Raw genomic sequence first — 22383 nt, forward strand, 5'->3', positions numbered from 1 at the left:
CTCAGAGATTGTGCCATGATGGTTCCACCTATTGGGTCACTGTTTGGGCCTTTCACTTGGCCCAACATAGCCTAAACTTAGGCCCAATTAACCCCTAATTGGGTTGGCCCAATTCCAACCCAATTATGTGCTAACTATGAATTTTAAGGCATACATTAAGCTAAATAAGTTCGATAAGTTTAGGTTTCTTCTAGCGAGCTTCTGGTGAACTTTCGACGATCTCTCGGCAATGTTCCAATGGACTCTCGGTAAGCTCTTGGACTTGACGATGATCTTCTTAGTGAATTCCGATGAGCTTCTTTGGCAAGCTCCTGGACTTCACGGTCAATTCCGACAGAACTTCTGACAAATTGTCACGGACTTAGTTGGTTTTGCCTAAGTCGTGCGGCACCGTTGTAAATCCATCCGCAAAGGTCAGCCTCCCCGAAGCCTCCCATGGTCCTTTAGGACCTACAAAAGAGAAAACGAGTTAGAGAGAACGCCTCACTCGAGATTCACAAGCAAACATTCCAGGAAACACTTCATAGACAATGCAAATTACAAACAGACTTTACAAGTTCTAAATAGTTACACAACAAATGGCCAAAATGGTCCACTATAGATCGAAAATCTCTCATAAGTGTCCACATGACATAACATTTATTTACAAGCCTAAAGCGGCCACCAAACCCAACTAAAATGGGACTATTAAGCCTTCGGCTGTCCCTCTACATACTAGGCAAAGCATGAACATACCAAAAGACACGGACATACATAAGCATTACATCAAACATCCTATTGAGAAGTTTGTCCGTGACATTCTCCCCCACTTATTCCTTCGACATCCTCGTCGAAGCCTTTGCCGACACTGTAACTCCTCGTCTTTGCTGAGTCTTCAATCTTCTACTCCAGCTGCAATGCACCTCTTGGCTCCCAACTGCTCTTAGCTACTGTTTTTGAGTAGTCGAACCTTTAATCCGCCATGCTGCTTCAACTCGCCAATGACTCTGACTCTACTGTGGGGTTAGCTGAGTTGTGTTGATCCCTATTGGTTTCTGCGGATCCTCCAGATGAAGGAGAAGACCATCCTTAGTATGTGCCAGTCTCTCAAATATCTCATACTGCTTGAACTAGGTGGATGCTTATTGGAGCTTTAACGAGCATTGTCTCGCAAACTTCTAAAGTTTTGGGTCCTTCCTCCATAAAATTTGCTCATTGACTCTTCTTTCACTTAGTTGTCACTTCTAAGTAGATTCGCACCACTTCAGCTTTCGATTGACATTTTGTTGAGAAATGAAGCGGACAATCTACTCTCAATAGCACTGATCACCGTTGGTGAGGATTTGACAACTATTGTCTTTTATTATCTTCGAAGGGTCTTTGAACCTGTGCAGAGCTCCTCTATTGGATAGATAAGAGAATTGGGGTACTCGGTTTTGCCCATTCTCTTAAGAGTTGAGAAGGCAAAGGTTACTTGACTTCGTCGGCCTCCTCGAGGTTATACTCCATGCATCAAGCTGGTTACTGGCCTTCGCCTGCTCTTTGCTCACACTTCTAAAGCACTTGAAGTGTTTGCACTCCTTGCGTTGAGTTAGTTACTGTGATTCACATTCTCAATGCCATCAAACTTCTGGAATGCAAGAAGTTTTCACTCCAACTTGGAGTAGTTCTCTAATAGATTTGGTCGTCTTTGGGATTGTACCGTCTTCTCCATCAACCCTGCCGCCTACTCCACTGAGTAGCAAAGGTACAGCACCGTGTACTGCTTGCTTCATTCCTTGGTTGTGCACTCTTGCATGACCCAAAGTCCTTCACTTTTGGCTATCTTGATGAGAAGCTCGTTGACACCAATCTTACGAAGTTCCTTGGCCTCTCCCTTGAGCCTTGTCTCGGTACTTGGAGTTTGCCTCTGCATGCTCCACCTCCTCGGCCCCTTTCGCATCCAAATGCTCTCCCTCCATGAAAGCAAGGGATCAATGACTTTCACGGAAGTCTTGCCTCTGCGGTACCATGGTGCTGCTATGCCCATGGCCCTACTATCTGTCACCTCGCATCTGCATCACTTTTCTTCATGATCAGTAGATATGTCTCTGTGGCACTCCTTTGAGTCCACCTCTATTCTAGCTGATGCTTGAATTTGGGTAGCTAAGTCCCTCTGGACTCGTCGTCGCTTCCTCGCCCCTTTCGACCCCCTGCTTCAATACCTCTGTGTTCTCCAAGCAGCTCCCTTTGGTCGATGGAAAGACAGACTCCAACTCCCATGTATGGCCTCTACCATCACATTATAGGATTTGCACCAATTCTGTTCTCCTTAGCTTCCTTGGTAGCAATGTTCGCTTACTCGACCTTGTCCTCTGACTTACCGGGCTCCCATAAGCGAATATGGGCTTTGGAGCAATCTAACTCTCCAACTGCTTTGATCATACCTCTACATGATCAAGTCCCTCCCATGGGACTCATTGGTACTTGCATTCAAACTTTTTTCCTTGGTGGAACATAGCCCCCATATGTTGATGAACAAGGCTTTCATCCGATGCAAAATTCGATGCACGCACAGAAGACCCACCTCTACGGTACCATGACCTTCACTTCTTGAATCCATAGCCCTTCTTGCTGTCGTGTTGTTCACCGAAGTGGAGCTTCCAGTAGCTCTCGATCATACCTCTGTATGATCTAGTCCCTCATGGGAATATGTCGTGTGTATCGCATTGCCATGAACTATTCCACCACGATCCGTTGCACCATGTCGCCTCCTGGTGACATCTCTATTGCATTCTGATCCTTGTGGGATGAATTCGAATTGTGATCCCTCCATGTGTGGCCTTTGTCAATACATCGCACGGTCTCTTCCACCTTCGATTTTTTTTTTCGCTCCTTTGGCAATCGAGCTTCATCCACCCACTCTTGAGTCACACCTAGATGAAGCACTGCTCTAGAACAGTCTATCGCATAGTAGCTCTCGAAGTCCACCAACTTCGCTGAAAATGGTGCACCATTATCCAGATCCTGGGCCTCTGCCCCTACCAACACAATCTTCGCTGCGCACCGCTTCCTGCCTGGCAACTTGAATGGGTAACACTGTGGCATATTCTTCAAGAGTACCCGCCTCCGCGTCCTCTTACCCCATGCCAAGGCCTTCTGAACCAAACTTCGCCTCCGCAAGTTGAGTCACCTTAGTTCCTCCCTCAAATGTTTCTCCAAGATAAGAAGCATATGCCCAGAAGCTCCCTTCGTCTTTGGCACCATGCAAGATGAGTCCGCTCCATCAGAATGAAGGACTCATAGAACAACATGATCCTGCTCTTGCCTCTGCAAGAGTTCATGTCCTTGACCTCTATCTAAGGAAAGCACTATGCCTCCGCTCCATGTTCCATCTTCTATTCTGACTTCCTTCATGCGGCTTGGGTACTTCGCCAAGTTACACCCAAGTTGCTCCGCTCCTCATTTTTGCATTGAGTTGATGGTGGACCTTACGCCCACCATTCCATGGGTCAGCCCTCCCTTGAGTCCGATCTCCATATCAACTCCAAGTGTGCCTTCATTTGTATTGCTTTGGGTCGCTCCCCCACTTGATCTCGCAATGCATCCACCAATGCATTCTCTCAAATGAGATCATGCGACAACTCCTCGCTGCTTGCTCGGTCTATTGAGCTTCATGGAGTTGTTGTTTGTTGAGGTACTCCTCCTCAACATGTGCGGTCCGTCCCACATGATTCTACCCTTGGAGAGCCGGGAATTATCCCTCCTAGATAACTATCTCGTTGGAGCAATATCTCTCTTTATTTCGGAGACCACCATCCCCTTGGACTACTCTGATTTGCTGAACAAATTATGCATTGTTTTGCCTCCTACAAACGCACTTACTAGATTGTGACTCCACGTCAATATAGCCCCCGCTGCACCACTCAAGACCTAGCAACATGTTAAACTCGTTGCATACTTCAGCCTCCTACGGACGTATCCTTCACATGCCGAAGAGAAAGTTTCAATGCTCAATGGTGCCGAGTTTTGGTCAACTTGGGATGGCCACGAACATTCCATCGTCCCATACAAGCCCATGCATAAGTACCGAATTCTTTGAGTTACCAATTCCCCTCACCTCTGTGAGCTTTGCACAACTCTTTCGGTCGCTGAGTAGCTACTTCCACATTGCATGGTCTCATCTTTTACCAAGCGCTTCGCTTGCGTTGAGCACCATCAAGTATGGTTGTCAATGTTGAGCCGTAGCTCAAACTCAGCCATCCCAACTTTGCACGCTTCGTATTCTTCCAAGCTTGCTTATTCTCGTGGTGCCTCTCATGCAAAGGGTTAGCCATTCCTCTGAATGCCAATCTCAAATGCCCACTCCTCTGAGCGACTCCTTTTCCCTATATCTCCATGCCCGTTTTCCCCCAAACGGTCGCGCGTGTGCTGACTGCCCTCAACGCAGCCCTGCTAGGTCCCTCACGTTTGCATGCCAAGTGTTTCTATGAGTGCTTGTCCCACTATGATACCATCTATCACAGACTTAGCTGGTTTTGCCTAAGTCGTGCGGCACCCTTGCGTGTCCGTCCGCAAAGGTCAACCTCCCCGAAGCCTCCCATGGTCCCTTAGGATCTACAAAAGAGAAAACGAGTTAGAGAGAATGCCTCACTCGGGATCCACAAGCAAACATTCCAGGAAACACTTCATAGACAATGTAAATTACAAACAGACTTTACAAGCTCTGAATAGTTATACAACAAAGGGTCAAAATGGTCCACTATAGATCAAAAATCTCTCGTAAGTGTCCACGTGACACAATTTTTATTTACAAGCCTAAAGTGGCCACTAAACCCAAAATGAGACTATTAAGCCTTTGGTTGTCCCTCTACATACTAGGCAAAGCATGAACATACCAAAAGACACGGACATACATAAGCATTACATCAAATATCTTGTTGAGAAGTTTGTCCGTGATAGAACGTTCGAACTTTCGACGAACTCTCGAACTCCCAACGAACTTCTGACGAATGTTCAGACTTCCGACGAACTCTCAAACTCCTAATGAAATCTCGTTCTTGACTTCGGGACTTCATTTTGCTTTATTCCTTGATCACTATCATAGTTAATCCTGCACACTTAAAACCTACTTCGATCTAGACTATTATTACAAGGCTTGAATTAAATATTATCCGACATGTCATTGGTTCATCGACACTTCATCCGATTCTTCGGCATATCGTCTTCTCTTGCGACCTATTGCCCAATCAGTCAGTTGACCTTTGCAACTCTAATTTTCTTGGTACAATTTTTGCTCTTCTTGGCCCGATGCCCGAATCCATGGCCCGAAGCCTTTTGCCAGTTCGTCGACCGATCCTTCGGCTCAACGTCCAATCTTCTAACATGTTTCTCTCTGGCCCACCATGATTCTTTCTGCATTTAATTGTCTTTCCTTGATCGAAGCTTCCTGCGTCACTCGAGATCAAATCATAAACACTATCAATTGGTTTCATCATCAAAATCTGAGATTCAACAATCTCTCATCTCAAGCAACTTAGAATTTTAACTAAACTTAAGAATAGGAGGAGACTCAAACTATGCTCAAACTAAGAGCTTATAATATTTCACTACCTTATGAATTGGATGTTACATCAATCAAACATGAGTGAAGATATTTATAGGCCCTAAAAGACTTTAAAAATAGAGCAAAAAATTTAAATCTCTAAAATTTTTGGAATGCATGCATACTACCGCTGACGTTGTAAATTTAGACTCCAGTAGTTTTATCGTTATAATTTTTAAAGTTTGGATGGCACCACCACCGTCGAAAAAACTAAGAAAGCATAAATAATACTTGTCGATTGACTTAGGTGATACTATTTCTTGAGCTTGGTAGTATGACCACTCAAAACTAGTTTAGGCTATTGGTTTAACCTTCTTAATAGGCCCAATTTGGCTTAACTTCAAGCCTAATAACTTTCTTGACAAGTGAACTTTATTTTAGTCCAATACTAGCTTAAATTAATCTAAAATAATCTTAATTAAGATATTAACAAATCAACCATAAATCTGACACATTTATAAAGCTTCTAGCACATTGTATGCTCTTTCAACACGTCGTTCGATCTTTCAACAGTTTATCCAAACTTTCAACATATTATCTTTTCCTTCCGTATATCACTTATTCTATTAGTATATTAATTTTTTTATGACATCCAATCTATGTAATATCTAATTCTTTCAGTACAACGCTCAAACCTTTAGCATGAAGTTCGGTCTTTAACATGTTGACACTCCTTTGGCTCAACGTCCAATTTTCAATTTACTAATTTTCTAACATAACGTTTGACTCTCTTACTTAATAGTTGACTCTTTCGTGGTCTATTCTAAAATCAAAATATTTTTCTATGCATATTAGTTTCATAAGCTTATTAATTGATTTCATAATCAAAATTCTAGATTCAATAATAACTAGCAAAGCTGGTAAAGAATCACTTATCATTTATAGATTTATAAAAACTATTTTAGAAGAATATTATTTAGTTTTAAATTTTTTTCTATTGGTTTTGATAATATAGCGACAAATACCACTTTTATTTTGGAATCATAACAAGTATGTCAATATGGTTTTGGTAGTGTTTTTTTTTCATATTAGGTGTGTTTATCATATTTTAAATTTATGTATACAAGAAATCTTACTAACTCTTGAAAATTTTCTTACTCTAATTAAAGAAGCAAATTTATTCTTACGAAGTCATCCACAAGAAATAAAAGAGTGGCTTAGATTTTCTAAATTAAATGGCAAATGGCCCAAGAGATTTCCTAGGGATCTTTCTACTTGATGGATTTCAAATGACTTAAAATAATTTTTTGAATATAAAAAACCATTTATATACTTTTATTGTAAATAATGTTACATAAGTTAGTTTATATCCACAATATTAGAACGTGTACGAAGGAATATTTAAAATTTTAAAAGTTTTTATAATGCTACCTATACCTACCCATATATTTTTTGTTATTTGTATTAATATTGTTGGTGAATATCAATATGATAATCATTTAAAAATGACTAATGACTATGAAATCAAAATGGATAAATTATGTTTAAAAATTTTATCGATTTATTTAGTTTCTTATGTTTTTGGTCCTCGTACTAGATTAGATGGGTTAAGTGATTATTTAATCCCTTACTACAAAATTGTATTGGAGTAGATATTGATATTGGTGATAAAATTAGAAAAAAAAAAAAAAAACTCATCATTAACTTACATGATCATTATAGTGCTAACTATAATAGACAACAGACTACATATGAAACTTCTCCATCCATAGATCTAAGTTAGTAGGGATCGTAAAATCTGTAAGGGAGAAAAACTATTGTTACAAAAAAAAAAAAAAAAAATCATCAGACTCAAACTTCAAGCTTAGTATGTATCTAATAATTTTTTTTGAATTTGGTGATAACACTGTAGGTATAGAGTTTAGTATTTTGAAATGATGGGCATAATACAAAATAATTTTTTTTAATTTTGATAATAATTATAAGATAAATAGTAATAACTTTAGTGCCAATAATAGTCGTGGAGAATGGCCTCACCCCCCCGAATTAGTTGAAGCTCAAGTATGTATTAATGATTAAACAAAGATGATAAAACAAACCAAAAGATCATCCACGAAAACAACAACCTCCTATTCAACATATAATCGAAAGGATAATCAAAACGTTTAACATTGGTAGTGATTAAAAAATTTATAATTTTATTTATTTTTATATCAACTTTTATATTCATTTTTTTCAAATTTTAGGAAAAATAATTTCTTATATTTTAAATTATTTATAATTTAAAAAATAATAAAAATTTATCAGTTTACACCGAAACCAGAATCGGCCCTCATCGGTTCAGTTTTGGTTTCAGATTTTAGAAAATTGAAATTGTCTATCTGTTTGAAATCGTGATTAGGGCTACTTATCCTCAAGACTTCATCCCTTTTCTACCTTCTTTTACATGTCAATCATTAGTGATCTTTCTGAGCATTACATTACTCTCATGTTTCAAGCATATCAAAATCAACATGTATTGAATAGTTTTAAGAACACAAAAGAAAGAAAAGGAAAAGGAGAACATGATTTACTACTTGTCTAAGCTTAATGGGAAGCTTTTCTAGTTGACTTTTAGTCCCATTTAGACCTCACTTTAATGCTGTGTCTGAAATCAAAGGTCAACACCAAGCTCCCATCAATCCTCTTCACGACAAACCTCTCCACCAACACGTAGCACGCAAACTTCTTCCACCTATTCATCCCTTCGTACTGCTCCAACCTCACCATCCTCTCCTCTTCATCGGCAATCCACCCTCCTCTCCCCTGCTCCCATTTAATCCTTTCCCACACTGCCAAACTCAAACCAATCCCCTTAGCTCTCGAATCTAAAGGCTTGAACCATACCATGCCATCATCGCCATGCACAGTTCTGTCCTGCACCACCTCTTTGCCGCCATCCATCATAACCAGTAGGCTCCCGAAAAGAGCGTTCACTTCCACAACTTTGTCATGGCCACTGTGGTTCTCACAAGCATACACCTTCTGCCAGAACTGCTCCAGTGAGATCTCATAGAACATGGAACGCTTCATTTGGTCTCGCAAGCGACATGCTTCCTTGACAAACATGAACGGGCAGTACCATCTTCCGACAGTAATCTTCGGGCCATCTGCTGCACCTATCGGGAAGTTGAGGTCGGGCAGACATGCACGAAGACCCGCGTCGAGTCCCCAAGCCTCACGTAACGCATAATGCTTGGGCTTTGAGGCATAAAGCTTCCAGTGTTCCCTCCCTAGTAATGATGGAGGATGTCCGTCAGGAGCAACAGATTTCGCAGTAAAATTCCCGTTCCCATCATCCTTGATCTCCATTACTTGGTATACATTTCTGTGAACGAAAGCTCTCAATTTTGCATCCTTTACACCACCATGGCAAGAGCAGCATGCGATATCTTCCTTTGAACATGTATATACTTTCCTGTGGATCCAGTTCATCGTCATCATCAAGAATAACATGCAAGAAAAAGTACAGTGATGAGGATTTAGGATGTTACCCTCTCTTTCTTCCTTTGGCGACGATGACGTAGTATCGATTGGATGATAATGGATGACCTACCGCAGGGATGAAGCAAACGGTAGCCTTGTTGGATCCGTTCTCACCTTTGAGTGGAGAGTATTTGATGGTAAGGATTCGGTCCTGAGGGAATGGGAGATTTCGAATTCGAGTCTCTTCGGGGCACCCAAAACAGCATGCGGACTCAGGTTCAGATTCCTCGTCTTTGAGCACGATATATCCAGAATTCGAACCTGGTTTTGGTTGATCGAGAGACCATCTTGAGAGTGTCTTTGCTGCGTACATTGATATCTGCTTGTGGGCATCAGGTTTAGGAAGATCGTAGCTCTCTATAGATAGCAGTGAGGATTGAACGAGTGAAGTTGCCAAGAAGCTTAGTTGAAGCTTCATCCTACTCGTTTCTTGGTTGCACTTCAAGTTTAAAGACTTCATGGTTGCACGTCAATGAAGCAAGTCAACTTTACATCTTCTTCTTCTTTTTGTTTTCATTTATTTGATTTGAGGAGAAACCTCTGGATACATACAAACATAATGTTTCTGACCTCTTCAAACATTGCAGCGGATGATGCAATGTTGTGTTGACTTCCATTTAATAGCATTCGTTGACTTCTGTTGTCTGTCTTGATAGCACCAGTGGCTTGAATCCATTGATTTCATGATATTTGAAACGAAACTACAAAGAACGAAGAGGGATATCCTTTTTTACAAAGAAAATACTCTCCTTCCTGCCTTTATACATATCTTTTTCTTTTTCCCTTTTTTTTTTTTTTTGGAAGAGCAACCCTGTCCAAAGGCATCAAGGGCATGTACATACTAAGAACATAACTTTTGTGCAATCATTTCTTATTTTGGCCAGTCAACGAAGAACTTTCACCCACAAAATCTACCTCTCCTCTTTGAAAATCCAGACATTATTGTTTATATTATAGAAGCAACAAGAATCAAATATACTAAACAAAAGAAAAAAAAGAGATTCAGAGAGCTGAGAGAGAAAGTACCATCATGGCCTCATTAGCAGCCTCCCAAAGAACAAACAATAAAATAACAGAAAAGAATACTAAACGAAGCTAAATAACAAGTCTAATAAGAATTAAAAATAGGAATGAATGATTCAAGATACATAAAGAGGGTTTAGAAATACATATCTTTGGATGACACTTTGAGCAGATGAACATGGGAATGGGAATCATTTTTTTCCTTAAATCTGTAAATCCCACTAAGTGTTGGATGTGCAAACTCATATTGTAAATATCGAGATTTTTGATTGATTAAGCTACACAAACCAATGTTGCTTGGCCACATGAAATCCTTCTAGGTGTAGAAAGTCAATCTTGAGAGGCCCTCCCATCCCTGCAGAAGCAAAATACAAGCAGGTTAAGAATAGGATGAGTTGTGGTATTCGCTCATCTGATAGTTACACAGGCAAATATAACTTGATCTTTATATGGAAATTGTTTTATTAGTTTTAATGCATTTACAGAACATTGGCATCCTCACAAGGTACATGTTAAAACCACATATCCCATCGTGGTAAATAAACAAGATGATGAAATATTATTATCCCATCCTATCTTTATATGTAAAGGTTTGAATCTTTTGGAAGTGCCACAGTTGTCTAGAAATTTAACACAACCAGATTAGAAATTTGAAGAGTAGCTATCATAATTCTATCTTCTTCATTTAAGATCATCAGCGACAAACAAATGATGGTTACAATGTATGGTTTCTTTTTAATCTTATTATAATGAAAAGATGAAAACCAATGGACATAACACATGAGGAATGTCTTTAAATATTCTCCTTAATTTACTCCTTGGTAAATGATCATAAACAGTTATTGCACTTTTTTTGTCTTCATTAAACTAAGTATTAATAATCTTGAAAGAACAATTTTATAGTATTTCACATCATTATGTAAATTAAGCATACCTCATAGTGATAAACATTAGCTCAAAGTTTGGTAACCCATAAGGCCTTGGAAACCATCTTTTCCTGTTGATGGAGGAATCCATGGAAACAATTTACCCAGACTCTTGCCTACTGTACTAAGATTCAGTCGCCTTTCTTTAATCCCAAACTTTGCTCGCTCTATTGCCTCCATCATATCATCTCTGGTAACCGTCTCAGCATCTGCAAGTGCATGCTATAAAATCTGATAATTCGGCCTTAGAAATAATAGAATTGTACAGTAGCTACGATGATGGGGAAATTTGTTCTCTCCAAAACTTTAGATGATAACAATAAAGCACATCAAAAATTTGACAAGAGAAATCAACAAGAGTAGAATAAATCTACAAGAAAAAAAAGTTGCGGAACCTAGAAGAATATAGTATCACATAATCAAATTTTAATGTGCTTCATGATAAAGGGCACCTAAACCAGTAAGATTCATGTATCAAAGAAAAAGCAGGGTCCAGGTGGGTCGACAAAAGAGATGAAGAAAGCAATTGCACAATGGGGGCTAACATAGAAAGGCTTGAGAGTATAAAGATAACAGGACAAAATTAGATCCTATCTAGTACTCCTGCCAACCAAGAAACAAATTTTGATCAACAGGCCAAGAATAGAAAGGAATAAAATACATGCATCAGTTTCTCTTTAATAAATTTACTAATAAATTTCTTGGCAAATAATCATATACTGACTTAACCAATGCTAGTAATGGTTTAAAAAGATAGCACAACCAACCTCTTCGAGCAGCAAGCAGAGCAGCTTCATTGACAATGTTTGCGAGATCAGCACCAACAAAACCTGCTGTGAGAGATGCAACAAGGTCACAGATTAACTCAATTTCTTCCTCCAGTGGTATTTGTCTCAGATGGACAGCCAAAATTTTTTTACGCCCTTCAAAATCTGGTTCACCGACAAGCACTTTCCTTGAAAAACGTCCTGGCCTGCAGAGAGCAGGATCTAGTGCTTCTGGTCTATTTGTTGCTGCAATAACAATCACTTTTGTCTCCGACTCAAAACCATCCATTTCTGTCAGCAACTGTAAATAATAAACCAAGCCATATTTAGAGAATTTGATATAAAACAAATTAATAAATGACCAATAGATAGAATTCAAAGCATACCTGATTAAGTGTTTGGTCCCGCTCATCATTGAAACTTCTTCCACGCTTTCCTCCCACTGCATCAAGTTCATCAATGAATACTATTGACGGTGCACATTCTTTTGCCACGTTAAAAAGGTCTCTTACTCGTGCAGCTCCTCTTCCAACAAACAGTTCTACAAATTCACTAGCAGACACTGAGAAAAAAGGGACTCCTGCCTCTCCAGCAACTGAGCGAGCTAGTAATGTCTTCCCAGTGCCTGGAGGTCCCACAAGCAGCACACCTGTGGGCAATTTTGCTCCTAACTTTTTGTAGTTCATTGATCCTTGTAAGCAAGATACTATCTAAAGATAACAGCTTTGTTTGATTAGAGTTCCATAACAGCAGAAAAAAAATATGGAACTAGGTAAACATAGATGTGGTCTTAAACAAATAAACATACTCTATGTTCATTTAATCTAAATATCACAAATCAAAAGAATAACCAACAATAGATAGTAACTGCATAAATGAAACTAAACATACCCAATTTCTGCAGACAGAACTGATTTATAACAGTTCCATAAAAAGAAATTTAGGAAAATTTCTTCTTAGAATCAAGTGCTTATATATATACCACACGGTATTCAAACGTATCATTGTCAACAAAAACAGATACAGATAGAACCTCTTATATCTTTAAAACATAAATATTTAGCAATTTTGCCTTGAGTGTAATGGGTGTTTTATGAACATGTCCATGATTGACAAGGAAGAACAACTTAACTTCTCAGATCCTATATACCAAAATATCTAACAGAAGAGAATATAATTTAATTAATTTCACAGCAATATATTGAATCCATAAATTCCTCCAGTTCCATCTCTGACATAATATATTGTTTCAAATATGAGTTCTTTGAACAATCAATTAAGGACCATGAAAAAATTAGATCAATCAGTTGAAACCATATCAGTGATTGAAAAAGGCGCTCGGGCGCTCGCCTAGGCGCTCGGGCGAGGCAAGGCGAGGCCCGAGCGCCTCGCTAATCTCCCAGGTGGCGCGCTTCAAACAGGCGCCGCCTGGGCGCTCGCCCGAGCCCAGGCACTAGGCGCTTCGGGCGAGCGCCTGGGTAAACCAAGGCGACCGAACCAGGATTTTAGGTCTGGTTCGGTCCTGGTTCGGTTGTTAGTTGGTTTAATCGAACCAACTAAACCGATATAACCCTTACCCAACCCTAACCCGCTGCCGCTGCTCGCAAACGCTGCCTCTGTCGCCGCTCGCACCTCCCGCTGCTTGCGCCTCCCGCGAGCCCTCCCGCTGCTCGCCGCTCCCGCTCCCTTTCCCGCTGCCGCTGTCGCTCGCCGCTGCCGCTGCTGCTTCCTCGTTTCTCCATCAGCAGGCTTATACTGTTAATATTAAGTTTATTTGAATTTTAAAATGATTAATTTTCAATACTGTTAATAGATTAATAATATATTATTTTGATTTTAATGTTGTTAATTTTTATTTACTTGATTTTGTATTTTAGATTTTCTTAATTTAATAGCATATTTTTATTTAAAATTTTAAATAATTATATTTATTAATTATATTATATATTTTTATATTTTAGCGCCTCGCTTCGCTCGAGCGAGCGCTTGGGCGAGCGCCTAGCGCCTCGGGCGTTTTTGGACCTTGGTGCCTAGTGCTTTTTAAATCACTGAACCATATAACATGCATGCATGAAAACCATGGATTAGTATATCAAAGATTGCAAAGTATGAATAATACCACAAGGACTTCTGTAATAACTTTAAGGGTGCAAAGATTTAAAATTATGTAAGTTGGTGACCGACAATGTGTTTCTTCATTTTGTCAATCAGGCCGCTTCTAGGTATTATGCCTACTCCAAATAGCAGAACTTGACAAAGACATGACAGACTGATCTTTGTGTGTAGATGAAGATGTCATGAATTGCTAAAGATCAGATCATCAACCAAAACATAGCAGAAGAGACTCTAGGAGACAAGTGATCAAAAGACTACTCATGTTGAAAGAGTTTGCATGACTAGGAGATTGGTCAATAGATGAACAACCTGTTGACAAAAAAATCTGCATAGACAGGATCAACAATGATTATTCATCATTTATTATCTGTTAATGTGTTTTGGCTGTTTCAATCACTTATTTACCCATAGACAGAAGGAGGGTGAGACTTGGTACCATAGCAAGGTTGTTCCTTTATGAACTAGGTGATCAGGGTTCAAGTCCTTAAAACAACCTCTCTACGAGGGATTAAATTGTGTAGATTGATCCCCTCAAACTGTACTCATTGGGAGTCTGATGCACTAGGCCGTATTTTTTAGGTAGTTAAGTGTGGTGACAAATAATTTTTTCATTAATTAAGGAAAAGAAATCATAAGTTCAAAAAATAACATTGTGTTCAAATACTGAAGACAAAGATAAGATAACATAAACTTAATTGTTTGGTGCTTCTTATCCACGTACTATTAGCCAAGGTCTTCAATTTTGAATAATACCGTCCGATATGGGTGGTACATATCGGTCCGTTAGCAGACCGGTATACGGACTGCCTGGGCAGCATATATATATACATATACATATATATATATATATATATATATATATATATACATATATATACATATACATATATATACATATATATACATATACATATATATACATATATATATATACATACATATATATATATATATATATATATATAAGGCTGTTAGGATCAAGAGTTGGGGTCGGCACTGGGGGGGGGGGGGGTGAATTAGTGCAGCGGTAAAAATTACGTCTTCAAAACTTTCGTACGATAAAATCTATTTACGTAGAAAACCGATTTCGGAAACTTAACTTTGAAAGCGTACGTAAGAGAGTAGTGGATGTAAAGAGCAAGTAAGGAGGTTTGCAATTAAAGTAAATTGCTCAAAGAAATGCAAACCAGATTTTAGAGTGGTTCGGTCGTTGTGACCTACATCCACTTCGCCGATTCCTCTTCCGTCGAGGCCACCGGCATCCACTATCGATCTTCCTTTAATAAGCGAAGATCAAACTCCTTCTTACACCCCTCTTCTCCTTTTACCGGGTTTCGGAGACAACCCTTACAAGCACTCACTCCTCCTAAACAGAATTCTAAACTTAGACTTAGAGAAGGGGATTTCTCAAGTGGTTGCAATAGCGTTTCTTCACTTTTAAACTCTCTGTCCTTGTGTAAGTTAACCAGGGATGAGAGGGGTATTTATAGGCTTCAAGTTGATTCAAACTTGGAACCTAAAAAGGTCTCATCCTAGGTTTCCTTAGTACTGGCGGTACCACCACTGTTCCTGGGCGTTACTACCGCCGCAGGATCTGGTACTGGGCGGTACCACCGCTGAACAGGGGCGGTACCACCGCCCAGGTTTCCTGGGATGCTGTTCCCCAGGCAGTGCCACCGCCGGCCAGGGTTTCAGCACTCTGGTTGGTTGAATCCGGCCCAAACCAGTCCAACTTCGGGCCTAATTGGCCCCTAACAGAGTTGATGGGATTACCTCCCAATCCCAACTCTAATTATGTGCTAACTACGATTCCTAAGACATAATCTAAGCAAGATAAGTCTGGTTTCTTCCGGCGAACTTCCGACGATCTCTCGGTAATGTTCCAGCAGACTCCCAGCAAGCTCTTGGACTTCACGACGATCTTCTTGAAGAGTTCCGACGAGCTTCTCTGGCAAACTCCGAGACTTCTCTAACAAGCTCCGAGACTTCTCGGCTGGTTCCGACATAACTTCAGACTTCTCTAGCAAGCTCCGAGACTTCTCGGCTGGCAAGCTATCAAGTTTACCTCTTTTCATTATGTGTACACTATAAATTCTTTCTCCCCCTTTGTCATTGGCAAAAAGAGGGGAATAACAAAACAATGGTGCACTTCATCAATTTTTAAATTATGACAAAAATAAAGTGTCATTCTTATTTCAATATGTCATAATTGAGATAAACCTTGAATTTAAATTTAATTCAAGTCAATGCAATTTTAATCATGATTCTCATACATGATATGCAATACATCAAATACATCATCATAATAAAACCATAAGTATTGCAAGCATCATTTAAAATAAGCTAGCAATTTTGCTTCCTAAAAAGTTTTTCTCCTTGCAATTTGTGAGATAGCAAATTTTACACATGCAAGTTGGCAAAAATTTTTTACATCTTTTGGAATGAGCAAGCTTTTTGCTTCTTTTTGAAGTATGCAAGCTAGCTAGCAAGCTAGCAAAATTTCTTCCCCTTTCTCATTGTACAAAAAGAAGGGAAAAAAATAATTTTGTAATTCTTTTTCCCTTTACAATAATTTTCAAATCATGACAAAGATAAATAACAAAGATGAAAAATCAAGCCATAAATGTCAAGATCATAATATTGCATGCATTCATATCGTCACATGGAGAATATCAAGAAGAACTTGGTGATGAGAAAAACATTTCATGAATACAATGAATTTTACATAATAAAATTTATGTCATAAATTATCAAGATGTCAAGTAGCATATCATGGTTAGTTTAAATACATCCTTTTTAGTGAATATCAAGAAGAATCATAGTATGAAAAATCTTGATTCATAGAAAAATCTCATGTATCGAATATCGATAAATCAAGATGATGATTCATAAAAAAAATCATAAGTTATAATCAAGAGAAAAATCATCATTCATTTTCAATTCATTCAATTTGTCAAATCAACATTTCTTGAGTATGTATGATATCAAAATATGGTTTCAAATCTTCAACATATAACATGCATAATTTTAAATTTTGAAAAAATTGAAAGGAGAAGGGAAGAATTCAAAGGTACAAAGATTTCAACTATCTCGTAAACAAATGAAAAATCAAGTCATGAATCCAAAATTTCATGAATTATTTCGACAAATCTCCTTTTAAATAATCAAAATGATCATCAAAGGTAATCTCACGTTATTCCAAGAAATCAAGATCATGATTTTTATAAAACTCATTTCAAATTCAAATCATCAAAATTATCAAAATCTCAACATTACTTTCAAAAGATTTAAAAAGACACAAACAACTTTATCAATCTCTTAGTGAAAAATTGATAAGATAGAGAAAGAGAAATTTTCAAACAAATGCTTTTCTCTTTTTAGTTGTTTCAATTCATGTGATTTATTTCATAAAAACATGTCTTTTTCATTTATGCCAAATAAAAAACATACCTCATACATTAACACAGAAAAAAAACTTTCAAAAGATCGCAATAACTATCATACATAAGTTTGAAATATAAACTCGTTAAGCATGCTTTCAAATCATCATTATATTTTCATTAAGATATCAAGCATGTTTTCGTTGAACATGAGGTTAAATGATTTTTAAGGACATCTAAACTTAGTTTCAATTTGTGTGATTGACTTTATATTAGCATGCCCAAATATTTATTCTTACGTCAAAACCATGCATTAATGTTTAAAACGGAAAGATCTAAACTCATCAAGATCAAAAAGTGTAACATATAATTCCAAAACATATGATTTCAAATCATTACTTCAAATCATCATGAGTAATTTCAAAAAATAAATTTATTAGGCATGATATCATCAAACATGATTTCATAAGGTATTTTTAATCAATATCATTTAGTTTGTTTATCACATGTAATTTTCATGATCATTACTAGAAGGATAAGCATGATTCTTAATTTTTTGCATTTTTATTACATTATTAAACATGCAATTTACAAGAAAAATAAGTTTAAAAAAACATCACAAAAAGCATCATGTAATTTCGAAATAAATTAAGGGGGTTTCGATTACCTCATCGTTGAAAGCGGTTAAGACGTAGTTTGCCACATCGCCTTTGTTGATTTTTTCCTCGTCTTCGAATGAGCTTGATTCGTCCTAAGGAGCTTCCTTCTTGGTGCGTTTATAGCAAATAGTTGCGTTCTTTTTGTTCTTTAATTTTTGTTTCATGAATTTTTTAAATTTCATGAGTAATTTAAGTTTACCATCACTTGAGCTTATGCTCGAGTGATCTTCAATTGTTCTAAGTTCAAAATCCTTTATGTTCTTTATAAGGTGGTTCTTAAGTTCTTCACGTGCATTGCACGTCATTTCATAGGTCATTAGAGACCCGATAAGTTCTTCGATCAAAAAAGTATTCAAATTTTTTGACTCTTGTATAGTCGTTATTTTCGAATCCCAATTCTTAGAAAGCGATCATAAAATTTTGTTGACAATATCAAAATTCGAAAAACATTTGCCAAAAGCTTTTAAACCATTGACGACATCCGTAAAACGGGTGTACATGTCAACAATGATTTCGTTAGGCTTCATTCGAAAAAGTTCAAAATCATTCAATAAGAGATTGACTTTAGACTCTTTAACTCTATTCGTGCCTTCATGTGTGATTTCGAGAATGTGTCAAATATCAAAAATCGTTTCGCACAAAGAAACCCGATTGAATTCGTTTTTGTCTAAGGCGCAAAACAAGGCATTCATAGCTTTTGCATTTAGAGAAAAAGTCTTCGTCTCCAAATCATTCCAATGGTTCATTGGAAGAGAAGACATTTGAAAACCAAATTCGGCTATTTGCCATAAATCGAGATTCAATAAAAGCAAGAAAACTCTCATTCGAGTTTTCCAATAAGTGTAGTCCGTCCCATTGAAAAAAGGAGGACGAATGAGAGAGTGACTCTCTTGAAAACCGAAAAGAGTCATTTCTCTTTGGGTGTTAAACCAAATGAGAAAACCTTGCTTTGATACCAATTGTTAGGATCAAGAGTCGGGGTCGACACTAAGAGGGGGGGGGGAGGGGGTGAATTAACGCAGCGATAAAAATTACATCTTCAAAACTTTCGTACAATAAAATATATTTACGTTGAAAACCGATTTCGAAAATTTAACTTTGAAAGCGTACGTAAGAGAGTAGTGGATGTAAAGAGCAAGTAAGGAGGTTTGCAGTTAAAGTAAATTGCTCAAAGAAATGCAAACCAGATTTTAGAGTGGTTCGATCGTCGTGACCTACATCCACTTCACTGGTTCCTCTTCCGTCAAGGCCACCGGCATCCACTATCGATCTTCCTTTAATAGGCGAAGATCAACCTCCTTCTTACACCCATCTTCTCTTTTTACCGGGTTTCGGAGACAACCCTTACAAGCACACACTCCTCCTAAACAAAATTCTAAACTTAGACTTAGAGGAGGGGATTTCTCAAGTGATTGCAACAACGTTTCTTCACTTTTAAACTCTTTGTGTTTGTGTAAGTTAACTAGAGATGAGAGGGGTATTTATAGGCTTCAAGTTGATTCAAACTTGGAGCCTAAAAATGTCTCATCCCAGGTTTCCTGAGTACTGGTGGGACCATCGTCGTTCTTGGGCGATACTACCGCCGCAGGATCTGGTACTGGGCGGTACCACCGTTGGCAGCATTGATGTCGGCGGTACCACCGCCCAGGTTTCCTGGGGTGCTGTTCCCCAGGCGGTGCCACCGCCGACCAGGGTTTCAGCACCCTGGTTGGGCCTTGAATCCAGCCCAAACCAGTCCAATTTCGGGCCCAGTTGGCCCCTAACAGAGTTGATGGGATTACCTCCCAATCCCAACTATAATTATGTGCTAACTACGACATAATCTAAGCAAGATAAGTCTGGTTTCTTCCAGCGAGCTTCCGGCGAACTTCCGACGATCTCTCGGTAATGTTTCGACGGACTCCCGACAAACTCCTAGACTTCACGACGATCTTCTTGGAGAGTTCCGACGAGCTTCTCTGGCAAGCTCTGAGACTTCTCGGTTGGTTCCGATAGAACTTTCGACGAACGTCCAGACTTCCGACGAACTCTCAAACTTCCAACGAAATCGCGTCCTTGACTTCGGGACTTTTTTTTGCTTCATGCCTTGCTATCGTAGTTAATCCTGCACATGTAAAAACACACTTCGGTCTAGACAATTAATACTAAACATTAATCATGTTGTCCGGTATGTCATTGGTCCCTCGACGCTTCGTCTGATTCTTCGGCGCATCGTCCTCTCTTGCGGCCTATTGCCCAATCGGTCAGTTAACTCCGCAACTATGATATCCTTGGCGCAATATCCGCTCTTCTTGGCCCGATGCCCGAATCCATGGCCCGAAGCCTTCTGTCGATACATCGACCGATTCTACCTGACATGTTTTCTCCAGGCACAACATGATTCTACCTGCTTTAATTGTCTCATCTTGATCGAAGCATCCTGCGTCACTCAAAACGCAGATTAAATCATAAACACTTATCAATTGGTTTTATCATCAAAATCTGAGATTCAACAAAGGCGACGTCGCCTTTCCCTTCTCCCATGCAGGGGAACGTCGTCGACGCGACGCGACATCGTCTTTTATAAAAATATTTATATTAAAAAATATTTTATATATAAATATATATAAGATTTTTTTTACTTATATATATATATAGGCGACGTTACCGAGGCGACATCGCCGAATTTATATATATACATATATATATGTACATATATATACATATATACACACATACATACATACATATTTATACACATACATATACATATATACACACATACATACAAACATACATACAAACATACATACATATATATATATATATATATATATATATATATATATATATATACACCGAACGATATACCGCTCGGTATACAGTATCGTACCGTACCGAGCGAATGTCAAAACTCCGGTACGGTACGATATTTCAAACCTTGCTATTAGCAATCATGTAATATGCATCTATAATGATCATCTTCCTAATGAGTACCATTTATAAAATTGAGTCAATACTGAAAAGTAGGGAAAAAGTAAAATGAGAGAGAGGGAACAAGAGTAAAAGCTTACCTCCATCAATTCTAGCTTGGCAGCATCAACTCCCTCCACATCATCAAAACTGACAGACTGCTTACTAGGCCGCCGCTTCTTTGCAGGGCCATTGCTAGCATAGAATTGGTGATAAAGCAACCACAACATTGGGGCTATTGGGATCCACAAAGTAATCAATGTGATAACAAGACTTCTCAATAACTTTACTGCAGATTGAGGAGCAGAACTGTATGTGGTCCCTCTCTCTCTCATCAAACCAAGAAGAAAACTCTCATCATGCTCAACTTTTCTTGTAGAGTATTGCCACTTTGAGATAGATTTACCACCTCTCTCCCTTTCATTTGTAATGCTTTCAGATGATTTTGGTGCACTGACATCTGAGACATCGACAATCAGTGATGATTCTTCTACTGACTTCAAACTCTCATTATCTTCAAATTGCTTATTAAAGTAAATATAGCGGGAATCCTCTTCGAATTGAACAGCTGACACGCTTCCACTCTTCAGGGCCGATACAAAATCTGAATATGGAACATCCACCGATGCAGGTCTAGCTGTGCACTTCAAGAACAAGAAACACACCCCTAGGGCAACAGAAAACCAAGCAGATAGCATAAGCTTCTTCGAGTTTCTGAGCAACACTGTTCTAGCATTTTCCACCAATCGTTGAACCGACAATCTCCTCAATCTATAAGAGAGCAACCGCAGCCTGGGGCGCAATCTCAGGGAGAATCGCCTTCTCGACCTGGGCTTCCCTCGAATCCCAAAATGGGTATGCTTCTCGTTGCTGCTCCTATCAATCTTCGCAAATACAATCCTATTACATTTGGACAATAACCAAAATCTCCGCGAAGAACCCCATAAAGAAAGACATCGGGAGTTGCGACAACAGAGAGAGGAAGACGAAGTAAGATCCCAATGTCTTTCTTCCAAAGACAAGATTTTTCCTTCTTGCAGGCTCAATCTCCTTCTATGAGAGAACAATCTAGGCCAATTTGAAGAAGAATGGTGAGGGCTAAAACCCCCATGAGTTGAAACCAAGGAGAACGGGCTCATATCGGCACTTCTGCCCAAGAATCAGGAGGCTTTCACTTCAGTTTGAAGGCCAAGAAATCATCAAGCAAAAAAATCGATTTTTTTTTCCGATCAAAAAGAGCCCGAAACCTGTGAACAAAAAAAATCCATACATGCCTACAAAAATGCTACAGGAATTCAAGAAAGGGCTTTAGGAAGGAGGCAGACATGTACCTGCGTTTGCTCTCGAGGGTTTTATGCCCTCATCCTTCTCATTTGTTTTGTTCTTTATCCTCGATTTTATTCCACGAGGAATTAAGAGGTTGGGTGTGGGATTGGGGGAGCGTAATGGATAACGGGCGCGGTTCACCTGTGTCACCCCAGGCAGGGAACACCAAGACCATGTCACACCCGATTCATTAAGCCTAATGACAGT

General features: G+C 38.8%; 2 protein-coding genes across 3 annotated transcripts; both read right to left on the reverse strand.

Annotated features, from left to right (window-relative positions):
• Window positions 1-7998: 7998 nt before the first annotated feature.
• LOC135623242 (uncharacterized) lies at window positions 7999-9608 on the reverse strand. The gene is made up of 2 exons (XM_065125985.1): window positions 9037-9608; window positions 7999-8960 (listed from the first exon to the last, which is right to left on the reverse strand). Exons 1-2 carry the CDS (start codon window positions 9486-9488, stop codon window positions 8117-8119), a joined length of 1296 nt encoding a protein of 431 aa, XP_064982057.1. The 5' UTR covers window positions 9489-9608; the 3' UTR covers window positions 7999-8116.
• A 516-nt stretch (window positions 9609-10124) lies between these two features.
• On the reverse strand, window positions 10125-22317 carry LOC135623241 (probable inactive ATP-dependent zinc metalloprotease FTSHI 3, chloroplastic). 2 transcript variants are annotated; one of them, XM_065125983.1, is made up of 6 exons: window positions 22182-22317; window positions 20952-22097; window positions 12131-12454; window positions 11745-12045; window positions 10986-11186; window positions 10125-10406 (listed from the first exon to the last, which is right to left on the reverse strand). In XM_065125983.1, the coding sequence occupies exons 2-5, from the start codon at window positions 21987-21989 to the stop codon at window positions 11002-11004; spliced, it is 1848 nt and encodes a 615-aa protein (XP_064982055.1). In that variant the 5' UTR covers window positions 21990-22097; window positions 22182-22317; the 3' UTR covers window positions 10125-10406; window positions 10986-11001. The 2 variants fall into 2 exon arrangements, with proteins under 2 accessions (XP_064982055.1, XP_064982056.1); XM_065125984.1 differs by having other exon boundaries at window positions 20952-21999; window positions 22182-22308.
• Window positions 22318-22383: the final 66 nt, after the last annotated feature.

Source organism: Musa acuminata, chromosome BXJ2-9 (assembly GCF_036884655.1).
Source record: "Musa acuminata AAA Group cultivar baxijiao chromosome BXJ2-9, Cavendish_Baxijiao_AAA, whole genome shotgun sequence".
Taxonomy (NCBI): Eukaryota; Viridiplantae; Streptophyta; class Magnoliopsida; order Zingiberales; family Musaceae; genus Musa; species Musa acuminata.